The sequence below is a fragment of the Durio zibethinus genome, chromosome 7, assembly GCF_047325235.1.
Source record: "Durio zibethinus cultivar Kanyao isolate XHJ-2024 chromosome 7, ASM4732523v1, whole genome shotgun sequence".
Taxonomy (NCBI): domain Eukaryota; kingdom Viridiplantae; phylum Streptophyta; class Magnoliopsida; order Malvales; family Malvaceae; genus Durio; species Durio zibethinus.
In genome coordinates, this window is record NC_143168.1 from 18,012,158 (window position 1) to 18,032,188 (window position 20,031).

At 30.9% G+C, this 20,031-nt stretch overlaps 1 protein-coding gene and 1 pseudogene across 12 annotated transcripts; both read left to right on the plus strand.

Annotated features, from left to right (window-relative positions):
• Positions 1–58: 58 nt before the first annotated feature.
• On the plus strand, positions 59–8,877 carry LOC111277429 (putative GTP diphosphokinase RSH2, chloroplastic; annotated as a pseudogene). Its single transcript, XR_016343543.1, has 12 exons — positions 59–489; positions 1,497–1,555; positions 1,632–1,763; positions 2,400–2,540; positions 3,547–3,603; positions 4,277–4,371; positions 4,825–4,957; positions 5,982–6,138; positions 7,159–7,350; positions 7,513–7,579; positions 8,129–8,262; positions 8,579–8,877. The product of XR_016343543.1 is annotated as a putative GTP diphosphokinase RSH2, chloroplastic (transcript).
• A 4,386-nt stretch (positions 8,878–13,263) lies between these two features.
• LOC111276883 (uncharacterized protein At5g08430-like) lies at positions 13,264–19,733 on the plus strand. Of its 11 annotated transcripts, none has more exons than XM_022862822.2 (10): positions 13,306–13,801; positions 14,306–14,385; positions 14,641–14,828; positions 15,200–15,448; positions 15,647–16,043; positions 16,209–16,318; positions 17,009–17,071; positions 18,054–18,104; positions 18,801–18,871; positions 19,245–19,733. In XM_022862822.2, the coding sequence occupies exons 1-10, from the start codon at positions 13,698–13,700 to the stop codon at positions 19,399–19,401; spliced, it is 1,470 nt and encodes a 489-aa protein (XP_022718557.2). In that variant the 5' UTR covers positions 13,306–13,697; the 3' UTR covers positions 19,402–19,733. The 11 variants fall into 11 exon arrangements, 5 of the variants coding, with proteins under 5 accessions (XP_022718561.2, XP_022718555.2, XP_022718556.2 ...); XM_089763715.1 differs by having other exon boundaries at positions 13,310–13,801; positions 17,012–17,071; XR_016343544.1 differs by having other exon boundaries at positions 13,264–13,801; positions 15,200–16,043; positions 18,002–18,104.
• Positions 19,734–20,031: the final 298 nt, after the last annotated feature.

A 20,031-nucleotide genomic window follows, 5' to 3' on the forward strand; every position in this document is an offset into this window, starting at 1 on the left:
TTTCTTTGTAGTAACTGTTCTTCTAGTCTCCCTCCAAAGCGATAAAAACTACTTCCCCCCTCCTATGTCTGCTATGTTCCCAACCACACACGAAAAAATAGCATTTACAATCTCAAACTTACCCTCCAACAACAACAGAATCATGTAAAACATTTGATTTTGTTTTTTAAACCTTAATATGTCGTCTTCATGCCAATCCCATATCCATTGCAAGTAAATGTTTCTTGCCCACAACACTCCCCCTCTTTTTCTCCACAAGTTCCATCCCAGAACTGCTTCTAAGTTAACGTGTATTCCCAAGAAATTCACTGTTTTTGCTTCCCTTAATAGCTGCTGCTGCTGCTGCTGCCTCTGGCTCTAGTGCCACTGTCCATGGGGCCGTCACTTCTGCTATTACCCAAGTGGATGTTACCGCCGTTGCTATTGCCTCTGGAGCTTGTCTCTCCGCTAAGGTTGACTTATTATGGCCCAAAGTGGAGGTGCGACAAGGTGCCTTTCTGTTACTTGTGTTTTATTTTTTTTGTAACTTTTTCTTTTGTGGGTTTTTATTTGTTGGGATTTCTATGCAGTTTTGGAATTGGAATTTTTGCTAATTTTGTGCTTTTATAATTTGGATAGAAATAATAGTGTTCTGTTACATTCAATTTTAGGCAACCTGCTAGGAGTTATTTTTGCATTGCTAGATTAGGGGAATACTGGATGTGTGCTTTCTTCACGACTGGCTATTAAGCTCCTCCTCATAATCTCATACTATGTTATCTTTTTCGTTATAAATTTAATTCGTGTTTTTGAGCCTGTTTGTTGGTGAATAGTTTTTTTGGATGTTCATTTTATTCTGCAGGCACTGGTTTTCAGTTCTCTAATTCTTACAATTGTGCATAGAACTACAAAAACATTTCCTAAATTAGGCTAAAATGCTAAAAAAGCACTTGGTACTTTTCCAAATTTCCTAAATAAGGCCCTTTCCTTCTATTATTATTTTTGTTTAATTGTACTTTATTTGATGGAAACCATTAAAAGCCATTATCTTTAGTACATTGGCATTTACGTGGCACAAACATGACAAAATAAGAGCTTTCTAGATGGTGATGTGGCATGCCATGCCATGGAAGCCTGCGCTACATGCCATGTAAGAACCAAACTCAGTGTCTTTCTTAGTGGAAGCTCTCTCTCTCATGCACATGTATTTACGTATTTTGAGCCTAAAAGACTCCGCTTTTGATCCCAAAATTATGGAATAATAGTTAAGCATAATAAAAAGGATATAGTTTTCATTAGAAACCTTTTATTACTCCCTATTACATTAATTATTAATTGTTGATGTTAGCTCATTAGCAAGAGGACGACTAAAATTTATGCTCTTTATAGATTATAATGACAACCTACCACTTGCTTTGTCTAATCAATAATCCATTCACTATCTACTTACTGAATCATCTTCATTGTGTTTTCTGCTCTCAATTTTCAAGTTAACAAAGTTAATCAATGTGGTGCAGGTTCTTTTACAGTGGAAGGAATAGATGTGACTGGCTATCCTATATTTAATGAGGAAAAGGTTTGCCTTCTCTAGTTGCCTCATAACTTGCATATAGTCCTCTTCTGCCACTAAAACACTGAATTTGTAATGGCAGGTGCAAAAGGCTATTGCATTTGCAAAAAGAGCTCACAGTGGGCAGTTCAGGAAAACAGGAGAGCTGTATTTATCACATTGCATTCACATAGGAAGAATCTTAGCTATGTTGGTTCCATCAAGTGGCCTATGTGTATGAAACTGTGTAACATTTAAGTTTGTTGCATTTTGCTGTGTCTATATACTTTGTTCTTCTGATAATCTTTCAGCAACTTATTAGTATTTTTTCTGTGGGTGCTACTCACGTACACAAATTGCACGTAGGGTACACTATTTTATTCCTTCAGCATATTATGCTGTTTGACTCCTATATTGGCCTAGTGTTTTACATTTTTAATCTGTCTCGACTATACTTGTAGACCAAAACAATATGACTATTCCTCTCTTTCATAGAAGTTAGTGACCATTCTGATAGTATGCAATTACAAGGATCATTGCCATAAATATGGTAGGAAAGCATCTTAAGGTGAAAGCAATAGACATTTTGATGTTTTAGACTGTGACAGTAGCCATTTTAATGTTTTAATTTTAATGGTTAATGGTTTGTTCTTATGATAATAATGTTTACACGGGTAGATAGTTAATTGAGCTCAATTCTTGATGGTCTGGAAACTTGGTTCATTCTTTCACTTTCTTGTAATATTATGCTTAGTCAATTGCATTCTTTCCTCTTATTACAAAAAAGGTAGCCCTCAAAAGTGCTAGGGTTGCTCAAAAACATGCTTCACTTTTAGTTAATTCCTTAACTAAGTTCCTAAAGTTGGTGCAGGCTATTGACACAGTTGTGGCTGTGATACTACATGATGCGGTTGATGATACATGTGAAAGTTTGCTCAGCATAGAAGCAGAGTTTGGTGATGAGGTGGTAAGGTTGGTAGCTGGTGTTTCTAGATTAAGTTATATAAATCAGGTAAAGTCTTCATTTTAATTGGTTCTGTCTGTAGAGTCCTCATCCTTAATCTGGGTTTTTATTTAAAAAAATTTTTCTAAGCGGAAAGCTTACTGGCATTTTTTTTAACTGGTATAGTAGCCCTTCAAGGAGGATGGTTTTTTCTTTCACCTTTTCCTGTGTTAGTGACGTGCTTGGTCTAGGGAAAGCTAACTCCAGTTGTGTAATCCACAGTTGGTTGTTTGGGCATGTTTTAAAGTGTGAAAGAAAAAATAAAGTGCAAAGAACAGAACAAGTAAAGAAAATAAGTTTCATATTGATGGAAATAGCGTATAATTTCTTTTGTTATATAAACTATTCTTATATTGAGCTGGAGAAGATCCTGCAACTCTGCAGTTATAAGTCATCTTGCATTGAAGAATGAGTATTTGGAAAATTATTTCATTTCTGGAATTGGAGATGGTATTCACGAGAAATTCCTAGGATGTGTAATTCAACTCATTCACCATATCAGAACTCCAGAAAACATAAACATCATTTAGTCATGTTTATCTTCCTATCGATTTTTTTTATTTCAATTTCGAACTTCAGAGGGATATCTGGAAACAACTTATGATTTTAGGTTTTGAAAGTAATCCTTATTTTTTTTTTTGCCCTTATTACATTTAAAAAAAGAAAAAACAGAAAGGGTATTACTTCTTATTTCTATTATGGTGTGTCTGGGAAAAATATTGTCTCATCAAGTGAAGGCAATGATAGGGAAACCATAATGATGTTGCTGTCAGAAGTAGAAAGTTTTAATTATAAATTCTTGCCATTTCTTCTTATTGGTTTTCCTGTTACCTTAGTTTCTTGTTTTCCATCTTTGGTGTTGTTCCCCTTGTTAGCATGCTAGAATGCCTGTGTATTACAATATTTTCTTACATTTTCATGATCGTGCTCGTGTTTTGAATCCTCTGACAGTGATATTTTATCCCTCCCACTATATTATATGTTGTCATGCGACATCTAATATATTGTTTTGCAGCGTCTACAGAGACATCACAGGATAAATGTTAACCGGAGTACCCTTGTTTATGAAGAGGCACATGGTTGTAGAATTTGCACTACAACAAAAAAATGTAGTGGGGATGATGCAATTTAGAAACTGATTTTTAAGCTAAACAATAGGTGAAACTTCATGATTTATATGAGTACAGATTACATAGGCTAAATATCAATTGAATATTTCCTTTTGATATATCTGCATGGTATATTCAATGTATGATTAATTCTTTTTAGTGCTTGTGGTTGGGAGGAAGGTTATAATGGTTTTGAGTGCATTCTCTGAGATGCAGTGAACTTTTAAATCCATATTGTTTTACACCTGAAATGGATCGGTCAAGAAGTAATTTTAATATGTAAAGGAAAGGGAAAACAGAACTGTAGAAAATGCATATGGCTGGGATCAAAGTGATAGTAGTTACAAGTCACTGTGATATCATATAAGGGTCTTGGTAGCAATTGTGTTGATTCTTTCCTAAGGGCATGTCAAGTTCTATGGTTCAAAGCACTTTTCTTGTTCTTGTGGTCATCTTCATGATTTATCTCAATGCATATGAATGGTGAGAATGACATGTTCTCAAAGAACTAGCTGGGTGAAAAACTGTAATATAGGAGGATAGATAAATAAATTAATTAGGTTTAATTATAAGTATGTGAACACTGTTTAGAAGCTGTTGTGTTCTAATTTCACATTCTTTTCTTTTACTTTTAAGGCAAATAATCTATGAGTCATGCTCTTGGGAATGGTTGATGATCCAGGTGTGGTGCTTATCAAGCTGGCAGACCATCTTCACAATATGAGAACCATGTAATGCCTCTCAAATTTTATTTATTAGATTATTATATATGCAGAAAACAGATTTCTGTTTGTTTTTCTATTTCATAGTTCATTGGATAGACAACCAAGGCTTGGCCTAGCTGCCTCCATAAGAGGATCAAGGTCCAAGGTTTGGATTCACTATCCCCCTTGGACTTCCTTGTGTGTATCACATAACTAATTCATTGAAATGGAAAAAATGATTAATCCATTTATTGAATCTTTTGAATTCTAAATTTCTAAAACCTTCTGGAATCTTGCATTATAGACACTGTATTTCTCCATCCATTGGACATATGTATAAGGGCAGATTTTTCCAGTGAGAAATTTATAACAAAATCTCTGGTGCTATAATTCTTAAAATTTATGGTTCAATGGTTTGAAGGTTAATCTTTATGGTATTGATGCATGAATTGCACTCAAAGGTGTGATCATTCTTTACAGTTATGCCCTGCCCCTAGCTAAGGCTCAGGCTGTTGCACAAGAAACCTTACTTGTTTAGTGTTCCCTAGCTTCTAGATTGGGTCTGTGGGCACTGAAAGTGGAGCTGGAAGATCTTTGCTTCGCTGTTCTTCAGGTAAAGGAGTGTGTCTCAAGTTCCTGGAAGCTGCAAAGGCATGTATCATAGCATCATTAATGATATTAGTTGTACTTGATGATTTTACACTACACACGTCCTTTACTCTATTCATCATGTAGTTTGAGCTTTATTAGCTCTATTTGTTTGGGACATATATTTCATTCAGGCACCTTTTACCCATTGAGTTTGGTAATGTTATTTTTAAGTGGTATTATAGTTAAGTTTAGGGTGTATTTTGTCCTCTCAACTAATTGCCAATAGGATTTAGGTTGGATGCTTAACATGATATTAGAGCATTTCATGGTATTATACTCATAATCCCAAAATGCTAGGGCCCTTGTTCTCTTTCTTTCTCTTTGTCTTTTTTTTAACTTGTATAGCTAAACTAATTTATCTGAAAGTAGGACACATATTGTGCATGAGTTTTTAAATTGGGACATCAATCTTGGAATTTTCATTTGATTTGTTCAATGAAAAATATATTTCTCTTTTTCCAAATGTAGCCAAAAAAAATTAATGTATAAAATATGGTTCCTAACACTTACAGTTTAAGGTCAGTTAGAGTATGGTTTTATGGGTTCTACGTTTAATAATCGAGCATTGGTATATGAAACTGTGGTTACAAAGTTCTTGACAGCTATGCATCAGATAGCCTTTTATCGCCTTTTAGATCCATGCAGGAACAGCAATACTTTGCATTGACTTTTAGGTCCATGCTATCTGCACGCTTTGGATGAATTTGCCATTAAGCTTATAAATATTACATATAGCATGTTTAAGATGGTCAAAGATATAGAATGAGAAAGAAGTGACAAGCTTTGATTATGTTGAAACCCGAATGCCATAATGTTATGGTAATCAATGTCATGACTTAAAATTCTTTTCTGACAGATACTATAGCTTCATTTTCTTTTGCTCGGCAGGTATTATAGGTTCTAACTAAAAACGTGAATCCTTTTGGATTATGTATATCAAATAAATTTGTAACCACATTTGTTCAATTTTGAGGGCACTGTTGCAGCCTCAAATATTTAGGAAGCTGCGAGCTGATCTGGCTTCAATGTGGTGCCCAGCAATATCCTAGATGTGTATCTGCAAAAGCCAGTGGGTCCTCTATACAGGAAAACAATTCAGCGCATAAAGATGAAGCTTCTATGAGTGATGAAGATATTACTAGCATAAAGGTAAGCATATAGGACAAAAATGGTGATGTGTCTATATTCTTGTTATATTCTTTTTGTTTGGTTTAAAGCTTGCTTTAATGTATTAGGATTTTGCCAATTTTAATGACTACTTGCTAATATTGGAAAGTTTTAATGCATAATGTTTAGAAATCCTATCTTCCTGCCAGAAAATCGACAAAGGATGAAAAAATTCAGGTAGACAGGTCGCTTTAGCCTTCCTTTGATAGACTAAATACTAGTTTTCCTCTTAGTCAACCTTGGATAGTGTTAATAAAAAACACTTAATATGCTGTCATTAGGCACCTTCAACACATGACCTTGGAAGATGTCTCAACTTACTTTCTAATCATATATGACTGCCTATTGACCACTGAACGGCATGGCTTGCTTCAATTCCTTAGTAAAAGACACTTGGTCTATGAATTTCATGCAGGAGCTTTTTTCTGTTGTCATTAATTTCTATCCAAACTAGGCATGTTGAATGCCATGTGATGGTTGCAATCTGTAGTTTCTAACAGATATGCTCTGGTTGTGCTTTACTGGATATTTTGAAGAGGTTCATGCTCTTTCTCGACTATTTTGGAAACCTTTTGTTTCTTCAAATAAAATTTGATAAGCAAATTGGCTTTCATGCTTTTGCCTTCTTGAAAATAATAGGACAATAATGAAAGAAATTCCAAGTTGAAAAGGTCATAACTGAGTAGGATCTAGCCCTTACTCTCATTATAATATATTATGAAATTAGATTAGTTTTGAGGAATTTTCCTTTTCAAAAATGTTCCAGACAGTCTTAATTTCCAATCATTTAGATGCATTGATTAGCTCTAATTATAATTTCAGCTTTTTTAATCCATGTAATAATAATTGTGGCAACATATGTGCAGATGTCTGGAAATATGTATGCTGAAGAAAAAAAGGGTTAGGATTTTGGGTCGGTAGAAAGACAAACAAGTTTTAAATTTAGTATTCAGCAGAAACCTTAAATTTTAGTAATTGGTTCCAGTTGTTTTATACATGCGGGATCTTTTGGACGCAGTGGTTACTTTTGACATTTTATTGGATCGGAGAAAACATACTTTCTTAATAATCTTGGAAGAAGTTTAGAGATGGAACCAAACTGAAGGTTGTGCAGGATGCTGGAATTGCTCTGGCATCTCTTGTTCTTTGCAAAGAGGCATTTGAGAGGAAGCTGTTCATATCAATTTCGTATGTCTTGCTCACTTATAATCAGTTGCTGCTGCTTATTTCTAATAAAGCTATTTTTTATTTTATTTATTAGTTTTAACTCCTGTGCATGTAAGGGCAACTATTGTTATTTTGGTCGTATCTTGTAGGTGCTTTCTCATCCTCTCCTCTTTTCCACTGCAGTTATGTTCCAGGGATGAAGGTTACTTTATCTAGACAATTAAAAGGTTTGTATGGTATCTACAGCAAGGTATGAGTAACAATTAATGTATGCGTATCAACTTTTGGATGCTTTGCTTCTTAGCTGTAAAATAATATAATTGTGCTTCTTGTTAGAGCCAAGTGCAGTCAAAGCCCCTTATTTGTCATAGCTCAAAATTCTTCTTGGTTTCCATGCATAATTAACAGTATTGTGAAGGTGTACAAGTGTGATTATTTTGTAACTGCAGCTTGCGGCTGCAGGTTTTAGCAATGTCATAGTAGAGTTAATTTCACTACTTGTTTTGAAGAGACATCTAGGAATCAACCATGAACTCGGATTCTTATGTACTGCTGAACATTTATCAATATTTCAGATCTATATAAGAGACTTTCCATGCTGAAAATCCTTTTGTTGCATTGTATCCTTGAAGCATTTAACTTTGCCTTTCAGAAGACGCATTGTCAGTCAAGCCAGAATTAAAACGTGATTCTAAAATCTTTTAATAAAAAATGAGCAAGCAGTCTGACCGTAATTTTGTTGGGAAGGCCTTTACAATGTCCTGCTGATATTGAAGTTTTTGTTCTTATCTTGCTATAGATGAAAAGGAAATATGTTGGCATCAATAAAATATATGATGCACGTGCACCGAGGGTAGTTGTTGGAGACAAGAATGGAACCCTAAATGGGCTGGCAGTTCAATGTTGCTACAGTCCTCTCAACATTGTACACAGGTATTTCAAAGTGTTTCTTCTATTTATTTCATAGATCTTCTCGATCTTTAGCATGGATTCTTGGAATTACTTTTAGTTTATGCATCAGATTTTATAGAAAAGTATGTATAGTAGAAGAAACAAAATAGATGTTTTTGCTTTCTTTATTGGTTTATTTTTGTGGATAATTTCTTTGGCTTGTGGTAGCCATATTTAATAGGAATGTACAAGTTCTCATCAGTTTCACCGGAATTCATAAAGCCATACTTCTCAAAAATGCTGAATTTCGTTTTTAAAAGAAACTATTATGACTCACATCACCCGTCTGTCTCTGCAGGCTTTGGACTCCGATTGACGGTGAATTTGATGATTACATTGTTAACCCAAAGTCCAGTGGCTATCAGGTAATATTTTGCAATTATTCATTGATTTATTGCAGAAATGATATATCAACATTAGTCCTGCAAATATAGGCCAAACATGTATATACCATGCTGCATCATATATGCCCAATTAATTTGTAATAAGTTTCTGCCTTTGAATATTCCACTAGGACTTTATTTTAAGGTGGTAGTTCTTGTAAATTAGGAACTACTGAATCAAGTTCGCAAGCAGTCGTAGAACCCATTTATTTCACCACTAGGACTAGCAGTTCGTTAACTATAATGAGGAAAGTTTTTTTCTACAAAAATAACAATAGAAAGTATTCGCTGGTCAATTACTACATACCAATTCATACGGTTCAAAGAAGAAAGTTCGAACAAATTCATTTCCGCCATTCAGCATGGATTGTTGGACATGGATTTTTAAGTTTAAATTTGACTCAATTAAAATATTTTATTAACAAATAATTTTAAAATATATTTAAAATGTTAATATAAAATAATAATTAAACGGACGATCAAGCTTGACTTGATTTGATTTAAAAAATGAAAGGTCTGGGTAAAAATTAAAGATCGGCCAATGAAGCAAATAAAAAAAATGTAGAACATTAACTTAATTACTATGTCAATAAAAAAGAAGAATTAAATAAGAAAAACGGAAAACTTCTTACATATATTAACCATGATTAAAGAAATTAGATTAATTAAGATTAAATAGGATAATTAAGCTGCAATTTCCAAACATTTAGTTGATCAATAAATAGATGCTACCTCCAACTCAAAACCTCGAATTCTAATCTTACCATTTCTAAATTAAAAAAAAAAAAAAGTTACCAGTGAAATTTACCAGTATATTATAATTCAATATTGAATTTGGCTATTGTACTTCAGTTTTATTGAATTTTTTTCAATATAATTTTAATTTCGTTGATTGTCGGATAAAGAGTTAAGAAAATCATAATATTTAAAGGAATATTTTGTTAATATAAATAACAAATTTTGTTACCGCATTTTCAATTTTATTATTTTTGGACAACAAGTAATAAAATTAAAATGTTTTATGAAATATTATGTTAATGAAAACAATAAATTTTCATAATTTTCGCTATTTTTTGTATGTCCAAAATTCAATAACATTGTGAGTACAGTGAAAGATTCAACAAAATTGAAGTGCAGTTAAAAAATTCAATATTGACCCATAGTATAATAATAAATTTGACCTGAGTAAGAAAAATAAAATTACTATCAAAGAGTACATTCATGGAAAAAAAATTATTAAGCTAATCAATCAAAGAAAAAATCAACATAAAATTAAGCTAAATTTACAAATAATGAAATTTGAATCTAATATTTTATTTACATATAAAAATAAGATGAACGAAAAATTATAATAAATTTTTTTTAATCAATTGTGAATCAAAATCAACTAAATCAAATTAGAAGAAGCGTTAGAACCTTTTTTATTTGAAGAAAAGCATTCAAACAAATTCATTTTCTAATTATTAATTAGTAGCGGTTTTTTTCCCTTAGATAATTTTCTTTCCCATTTTTAAGCTTCTAGATTTGCAATTACTGGCTGAATAAACAACTTCAGAGTTAGGATTCCAATTTTGGGCCAAATGTTAATGTAACTCTATAATCTATCAGATCAATTCAAGATCTAATTTTATTGATTGGGTTTCATAAAGAAATTTGGGGTATCTAGATGAATCATTACTTCTCTAAATTGCTTTTTCTTCTATTTATCATGTATCAAAATTTTTTTAATTCGAAATTTAATTTAATTAATTTATTTCGTTATTTTAAAAAAGTTATATGTAATAAATTAAAAATTAAAAATTTAATATATATAACTTTTTCCCCCATTTTGAGATCGCAATTTCCTTTATATAAAACATATTTTTTTTCTTCGTTTCTACGTAGCTTTTTTGTCTTGTTCTCTTCCACGCCTAAGTCGGCTGTTTTTTCGCCAGTAAGCCCCATTTAAAAAATAATAAAAATTATGAAAATTTATTGTTTTCATTAACATAATAACAAAACTTATAAAAATTATGAAGATATTCTTTTATAATACATTGAAATAATCACATTAAAAATCAACTACTGCATTTAATATAAATAATTTTATAAATAAATAATATTTTAGTTGATCTTTAAAAATAACTAAAGATATTATCAATTTTATAAAAAAAATAATTTAGACCAATTCTTCTCAATTTGAGTTTGGACAAATAAAAAATAACATTATATCTTAATTGGTCATTGTCGAAAATAAGACCCTAAATATTTATTCATGTAAATTCTAAAAATGGTTTTAGCAAAAAAAAAAAATTATATATATCTATCTATCCTTAAAATGAAAGTTAATTACATTTCTTATGATAATGATATGTATATTTGGAATAACTTCACTTAGGTCCAATTATAAGTATGATGTGTAGATATATAAAATTATTTTGGTAAAGTTTGATTTAATTTTTAATTTATATATTTAATATTAAAATTTGATTTATGGATTTACACTTGACTTATATAAATTTAGCTTTTTTTTTTTTAACATTTGAAGTGGCTTGACAAAATTAATGAAAATTTCTTCTTTGTTTATATTTTTTGAGAGTTTGAAATTATTTTTTGATGATGGTTAAATTGGAATTTACTTATTTAATATTCGATATTGATTTATAGGTTTATGGTTGAGTTATATATATATATATATATATATTTAATTTTAAAGTGGTTTGACTTATATAATAAAAAATTCTTTTAATTTTATTTTTTTAATTTGAAATTATTTTTTGATGATAGTAAAGTGTTTCATAGTGATACAATTAACACAAAGACATTTTTTTTTATTTGTCTTACTCATTTAAAAATATTACATCTAGATTATATAGGTTCTAAAAACAATTTTTTAAAATTCATTTATTCATTTAAAAATTAATATTTAGATCATATAGGTTCTGAAAATGAATTTTTTAAAATTATCTTTTACAATTAAAAAACATTATTTTTAAATTCAAATAAGTTTCGAAGCGAAGTTCGCGTCTTTGTACTCGTAATTCACGACTAAAGACATGGCCTCATTTGTTAACACGTGTCAATTATGTATTTTTGGTGCCAAATTACAAAGAATGTTACATTCTAATAAATTTTTTAAATGATATTTTAATAATTTTGATAAATTAGAAAAAAGTTAAATTTAATGTAAAAAAAAAGAAGAATTTAAACTTTAATAAGTTTTTTAATTACCTTTATGCATTTTGACCAAAATTACTCTTTAATATTTATTTCAATCTTTTATGTAATTTTAAAAAAATTACCAAAAATGTTTACTTTTTATTCTATTTTTTTTTTGTAATTCACACAAATAAAAAATTATACTGTTTAATAAATTTTATTATATTTTTCTATAATTTAAAAAATTTTAATAATAAATTTTAATAATTTTTTCATCAATTTTTTAAAAAATTTTGACAAATTACGAAAAAATGTACTTTTTAGTAAGTTATATTTTAGACTTTTTTTTAATTTACGAGTTTTTTTAACTTTTATTCTCTATATTCATCTTTCTTCAAAACATTTAATAATTTTCACTTCCAAACATTTATTAATAATTTTTATCTTAATAATACAAATGAAATAAATATTTATCAAGTTTCACTTCCAAACATTTAATAATACAAATGAAATAAATAGTAAACATAATTTTTATCTTATAATAATTTTAAGAGAGTATGAAATATAATTATTAGAATCAGATTAGATCATTAGTTTAATAAGTTGAATAAGTGAATTAATGTAGAAATTGATCCGATTTTATAATTAAATTAATTTTATAATTAAATCACTTTAAATTATTGTGATCCAACGGCTTACATTCAAATACTCAAAATAATTTAATTAAACTTTTATATTATTATTTCATCTAAACAAGTTTCATAACTCTTATTTTTTACTATTAAAACTCTTATATCTTTATATTAATGATATCTTAACATATTTTGAAACATATAAATAATAACATTATAAAAAAACTTACATATGTATAAAAATAAAAAATTTTAAAAAATGATATAACAAAATATTTTATTAATTGAAACCATAATTAAAAATAATTATAAAATTAATAATATATAAAATTAATAAAAATAAAATGTTAATAAAAGTGATTGATTATTTGACTATGATAAAAAATAATTAATAATATATATAAATTAATAAAAAAATCTACCTACTTATAAAAATATAAAAATATTTTAAATATTTTTTATTAATTTTCATATATAATAAATATTTTTATTATGTAAAAATTAATTATTATATATTAATAAATAATATTTATATTTTAATAAATATAATTATTTATTAAAATATAAATATTATTTTAATTATTAAAATATAAAATATAATTTTAATAAAATATCAAGTAATTTTATTTTTAATTAATAATTTTAGAAATTTTATATTTTAAAATTTAAAATTTAAAATTTATGATATATTTTAAACTTTATAATTTTATGATTGAATTTTAAAATATTTATATTTTAAAAATATTTTTTATTAAATCGTTAATTGACTCGATTTTGTGATTGAATCATTTAGTCGGTGACCCAAGACATTAAACGATTTAATATCGGTTCTGATAATTATGTACGGAGTACTGTTGTCAGATTTGCATTTATGGCGAAGATAGATATCCGGAGAGAAGATCCCGTAATTTGAGTGTCAGAACATCCAAAATTTACCAAATTATCCTAAAAATTTAACCACAACAAAACGTAAGAAATAGTAAAACAAGGACAGTAATGAACTTTCAAATGTAGGTTTTAATGATTATAGTCTTCCAGCCAAGAAAAAGTTACCTCGATCGAAAAAATTTACTGCAACTTTGATTGCGTTACGGTTGTTTCCCGGAAGAATTCTTTCCCATTCCATCCTCCTCGGGTAAAAGGATAAAATGTTCACACTTTTACTTTTTGGTTACTCAAAAGACAAAAGCCTTTTGAACAATCTCTGCAACTGTTTTTGAAGTAGAGAAAGAAGAAGAACAAATATTTTTTTTTTGCTTTTGCAATGAACAAAAACGAAGGGAAGAAAAAAATGCTCGAAGAAGATGATGCTGAAGATTGGTGTTTTGTTTGTAAAGATGGTGGGAAGTTGCTTCTTTGTGATTACAAGTGAGTTTTTTCTCTTAATTTTTAGGTAATATCAGGGCTTGTTTTCATTTTCGTTTTTCGTTTTCTGGGTAGTTTTATGTGTTTTTTTTTTTTTTTTGGTCTTTTAAAACATAATTTTTGGGTTGGTTTTGGTTTTTGTTTTTGTTCTAAGTAAAAGTCAGAGTTGGACCAGTTTTTGTTGTGTTCTTGTTTTGTATGGTTAGAGAAAGAATATTGGAATGGAAAAATAGTGGAGAAGAAAGGGTAAAGTAAAAAAACTGGAAAAGGGGAAACAATTAAGATCGATAAAAAGAAAAATAACGAAAGCAAGAAAGGATAAAGGAAAATGAAAAGTAATGGTGAAGATATGAACCAAAACGAAAAAAAGTAATGATGAAGTTGTTGTAATGATTGACAGAGGAGGGACAATTTTGTAAGTGTAAAAGTAATGTGCCAATAGAGGGATGTATATATTCTAATTCTCCAATAATATGTGTATATTATTCCTGTGTTCTCTGTTTCCAGGGGTTGTGGAAAGGCTTATCATCCCAGATGTGTGGGAATGAAAAATTCAGTTTTGAAGTCTGAAGGTCGCTGGTTCTGCTGTAAGTCTCTTAACTTCAAATGATACTTTAGAGCATACACCATTTTCCTTTGTCTAAATCTAGCAGGTTAGATATGCACAAATCCAAAATGTCTTGCATGTATAAGTTGTTGATTAATCCTGATTGTGCTGCCATATTTTATTGTTATGAACCGTTTTCAATAGCGCAAGGAGGGGTTTCTTCCTCTTTGCCGACAGCTGCTAGATTTACTTGTGATGCACTGTTATACTCTTGGTCTCAATTTTGTGTTTTCAGGGAGGCATTCTTGTTCTGCCTGCCCTGGTCCCGCTCAACTATATTGCCTTTGCTGCCCTGTTGCTGTCTGTCGGCTCTGTGTGAGATCAGCTCAGTTTTTGCCTGTTAAGTTGAACAAAGGAATGTGTGAAACATGTTTAGAGCTTGCATTACTTGCAGAAAGAAATGCAGAATTTAACTCCCAAGGGGTATGTCACTCAAGTTACAATCTGAATGACGTATTCATAACTAACATTTCTTCTTCTCTGGGGCTTTATCATGCTTCCTTTAAATTTTTTGAATGCTATGTTTTCTAATATTGCAAGTCTGTTAGGTCATGAAACACTTTTTAGAGAATTAAATAGAATTTAACATTCTTAGGTGATTAAAGAGGAAAGAAAGAGAATTGGAAAAGAGATAAAAAGGGATGGGTGCAAGGCTCTGATGGAAAATTTCACAATCTACTTGTTCAACTTGTTGCCAGTATTAACAAACGTTTGCAGCATGTCTTCTCTCTCTCTCTCTCTCTTTTCTTTGTTCTTTGTAGCATGGGCTTTTAAATTTATGGATTGATCTGCAGGACAAGCTAGATTTTGGAGATGCAGATACAGAAGAGTTCATGTTTAAAGACTATATGGAGATAATTATGAAACACGAAGACTTGACATTTGACGATTTGCATCGTGCTCAGTTGGAGAGGAAGAATGACAGTGGCTTAGAGTCTGACAAGATTGATTATAAAGATGCTGCAATCACATTTTCAGATGGTGATACCGATACAGATTTGGATCCAATAGATAATTCATTTCGCAAAAGAAAGAAATCTCAGGTTAGAAAGTATGTTGGATGGGGTTCAAAACCTCTCATTGATTTTCTGAAATCTGTTGGTATAGATGCAACTGAAAAATTATCACAATGTGAAGTATATATAATAATCTCAAAATACATTTTAGAGAAAAACCTTTTTTGTGAGGAAAAGAAGAAGAAGATGGTTCTTTGTGATGAAAAGCTGTTTTCTCTTTTCCAGAAGAAACTGGTGCAAAAGAACAAGATATATGATCTTTTGGAAGCTCATTTTGCTGATACTTTTGAACAATCAATTTTGGATGAAAATGAGAATGATAGTGGAAGTTGTTCAGTGAATAAAGATGAACGGATAATGGCAGAATGTAAGAGACAGAGAACATTGAGCATGGATAAAGTACCTCTTGACGAAAAGGTGGACTATGCAGTCCAAAAGAGTTGTTATGCTTCTATAATTGCTGAAAATATCAAACTTGTGTACTTAAGGAGGAGCTTAGTAGAGGAGCTGTTGATGCAGCCAGATAATTTTGAAGACAAGGTTTTGGGAAGTTTTGTCAGAGTGAAAGGAATGTCTGGAAACTGTTCAGTAAAGACTTCTTTTCAGCTCCTGCAAGTTACAGGTAATCTTTCATTAGTAAAGAGATGATCTTTTTCCTCTAATATTGCATTAATCTTTTGTTATTAATCTAACCCTTATTTGCATTGAATCTGAGCCGTAAATATCTTTGCCATAAATGATTCAGGACTCTGTTAATTTTCATAATTCTTGATCCTTTACTTCTCAGGCATAAAGAAAACCTCAAATGCCAGTAACAATAGGGGGATTCTCCTTGATGTTTCTTGCATGTCAAGTAATATTCCTATCCACATGCTTAGTGATGATGACATCTCAGAGGTAATAAATGTCTGGGAGGTTTTATCTTTTCTTGTTTTTCTAAAATATCAAATGTTGATGTAAATCACTAAAATGATGAATTTTGTTATATCCCATATAAAAGGTAATTTGGTCTGAACAAACATATTTTCTTCTGAAGGACTGAATGTATTTGAGAGAAATCCTTTTAATTGAGGATTTTCTTTAGATTGTATAAGGTTTTTTATTAATTTCATTTAAAGTTATGTGAATTATAAATTCCAGCAATATCTCTGTATGCTTCATGCATGTGGACTCTACTAAATTTACTAAGGTAATTTCCTTGGTTTTCTAGAAACTGTTAGATGATACCAGCATTGAGTGAATTTCTTGTGATTGGGTTTGCGTGTGTCTGTCTTCATTATTTTTCTCCCTTTTGATTCATTGATTTCAGGTAACTGCTTAAGCTTTGATGGTGTATCAGTTCTCTTGTAGCTGTTCACACCAGGCTGAAGTGGCAGTTCTGTTCTTTCCCTTGTGTTGGTGTATACTGTTTATATCCCCTGTAAAATGCTATTTTGCTGTTGACATATCCATCCTAATTTGATTCTACAGATATATTTTCTGTTAATGAGGACACTATTGTTCAGAAATCTCCAGACTAGATTATTTATTTTTGTGATGTTTGGTTAGCACCTGCATTGTGTGCTTAGTTGCATAGTGTTGTGTTAGCAGGAGGAATGTGTAGATCTGCAACAGAGGATGAAAGATGGTCTTCTCCAAAAACCGACAGTTGTAAGTTATTTCCTATGTGAGAAACTCTTACTTTACTAGAAACAACAACTTATTTGATTACCTTTTATGAGTGATTAGTACTTGTATGTTTATATGAGTCTCTATGCTAATGTACTAGTAACCTTACTTAAAGGGTACCATTCTTAGAACTACTAGGAATGGAAATGTTGGCATAAAATGGTACTGGAGTTGTTACTTGTATAAGTGATGCTGAACTTAACAATTGGTTAAAAAGAATTCATTTAAAAGGATAGATAATTGATTAAAGAATCAAAAAAGAACACCTAGCAAAACTTTGCACTTTGTTAGGAGGCAGCTGTGAAAAATCATTTTATTTTGATTTAAAAGGACTTTCGTTTCTTCCAACTTGGACAATGCTCTTCCATGCTAGAAGCCTAGAACATTCGCTTCCACCCAAGGGTGAAACATTTTTGTGCAAAGCTTATCCACTTTGCAATTTGATATTTTTTCCTTAAACATGTTTGAAGGTTGAAAGTTATTGCTAATAAGTGCATCAAGTTCTCTCTTATACAATCTGACAATTGGTAAAAGAGATGTACTGGTGTTTCTAATCCATCCCTGATGACAGTTCTTGCAATTGTGCATCTTGTTGAGGGCTGTTTCAGTCCTCCTGTTGCTCGATGTTAAAGATAGGCATATGCTTTTTGGATATTAACCTCAAGATCTGGATTATTAATCACTAAGTTACTATTTACAGTTACACTTACCATTTTACAGTTTTGAGAGCAGTTGATGAGAAAGATGAAATACTTTTCTTTTGTGGATGTGAGTTTAATGTGTGAACCACTTAAATTGTAATATATTCTTCTATGTTATTCCCTTCCACCAAAGTTTAAGATTTTGTGTTGAGTTGGCTTCCTATTTATTTCCATTAATATTTATTGAATCTGGATCTATTAAAATTCATAGCAAGAAGGGAAACAGGTCATTGAAAAATTTAACCAGAGTATTCTGATTGAAGGTGGAGCTCGAACAGAAGGCCAAAAGTCTGCATGAAGATATAACAAAGAATGTAAGGATATGTAATCATTCTGATTCTCTTGATATGCTTTAGAAATGTTATATGTTTTCATTTGCATTTCTATTCCCTGTACCTTGGCTGTATGATATTAGGAGGTTTGATCACTTGATTATCTCTTGGGGCTTGCAGTATGAAATATGGAATAAATGCAGATGCTAATGAATGAATTTACAACAGTATGCTTGCACTTTATTGTAACTGTCTACTTGTGTGAACTCGGTTATTGTTTTTGTGGACTGTGGGTGTATGTGTGCATGCATGTGCATGATTGAGGGAGGGGGGTGATGATTAAGGACATGTTAGACCTTTTTGCTGGTATATATATAAGATGAACTATCTTTAAAAGGATGTTCTGTTTGAATAACTGAAAGGATGTTCTGTTTGAATAATTAATTTGAAATAGATACTTTCATATGTTTGTTCTCACCCAAGAACTTATGTTTGCTATCATTTCTTTACATTGATCATGCTCATGCTCATGATTAATGAAAATTCGTTCTTTTATCAATTTGGTTTTGATTCACATTTAGGGATAGGTGTTTGAATAATATCTGTATCTATTTACGGTTCATTCCACTTGAATAATATTGGTATCTATTTATGTTTCATTGCACTTTTCTTATTACTAATGATTTTATTGTAGATTTCTCTAATTGTCTTTTGCGTTATTTGGAATATTGTTGCCAGTGGATTCAAAGACAATTGGTCAGCTTGCAGAAAAAAATTGATTTTGCAAATGAGAAGGGACTGAGATACATATATCCTTTTATGGTTTTGAGCTACACTTCATAATCTGCCATTGTAATGAATGCTTGGTAACTACCAATAGCTTGAATTCTCTTGAATTGGTAATTAAAAATTTTAAACATGTTTTTCACGAAATCCAACTCTTCAAACTTTCTTCTGGGAGAATCCAGTTTGTTTACTTGATTTTCTGATCAAACTTTTCCATATAGACTTCTACAGGATTGCCTCTGATTAGCACCTCCTTGTAAGTGATAAATTTTGTTTTTGTTTGGTATAAAATATTGTCTGATAGTAGGTAGTGCACATTGTATAAGGTGTCCAAATGTTCAGGTTCTCTGCCATCTTCAATGAATGGTTGGACCTTAACCTCCTCTGATTTTATACGTTAGATCAATATCTGGATGAAAGAGAAAAGCTTAAGAAATCATCTGAACAGCAACGATTACTACAAAAGCTGCCAACGATCATTGCTGAGGAAATTGACCTTGATCTAACTGCTAGGGATTCTTCACGAAGTAAGTGCTCTACCGGGTTGTGCTAGCACGCAATGTTCCACGGATAATCAGGCTGATGATGGAGCTTAATGGCAGATTCTGGATTGGTGAAAAAATTATGCAGATTTCCTACCTCGTTTTTTGTCATCATCAACCATCACGCTGGCTGTGCAGAGCAATAGTTTTGTTACCTTTTTTTTTTTTTTTTTTTCAGTACAGAATTTTGTTATTTGGCTTGGGTGCATCTGCATTACAGGGTTGATGGTAGCCAGTGGCAGCAAATAAAATAATTTCATCTCCTGGCAACATTTTATTGGATGTTGGTAAATGTTTTTGAGGTGGTAAAAGCAATAACTATATTAGTAGTTTTTAAGTTGCCTCCATTGCATCCATCTATCATTTGGGTTGATACTGTTTTATCCCTTTTTATCACGTGTTATTTTGATTCTTCAGTTTAGCTATCAAAAGTTATGAGCATGTTAATGCTGGCATTATGATCATCTGTACAATGCCCTTTCCCTTTCCTTTTCTAGGTTTTACCTTAAACTTGCCCCCGATTAACTTTCCCTGACTGAAGCTATTCATATTGGGACAATGTTCCACAATCACATTTTCCTTGGCTGGGAAGTGGAAGGCAAATTTCCCTTGGCAAAAGCTTGTGAGCCTTTCTAAAGAAT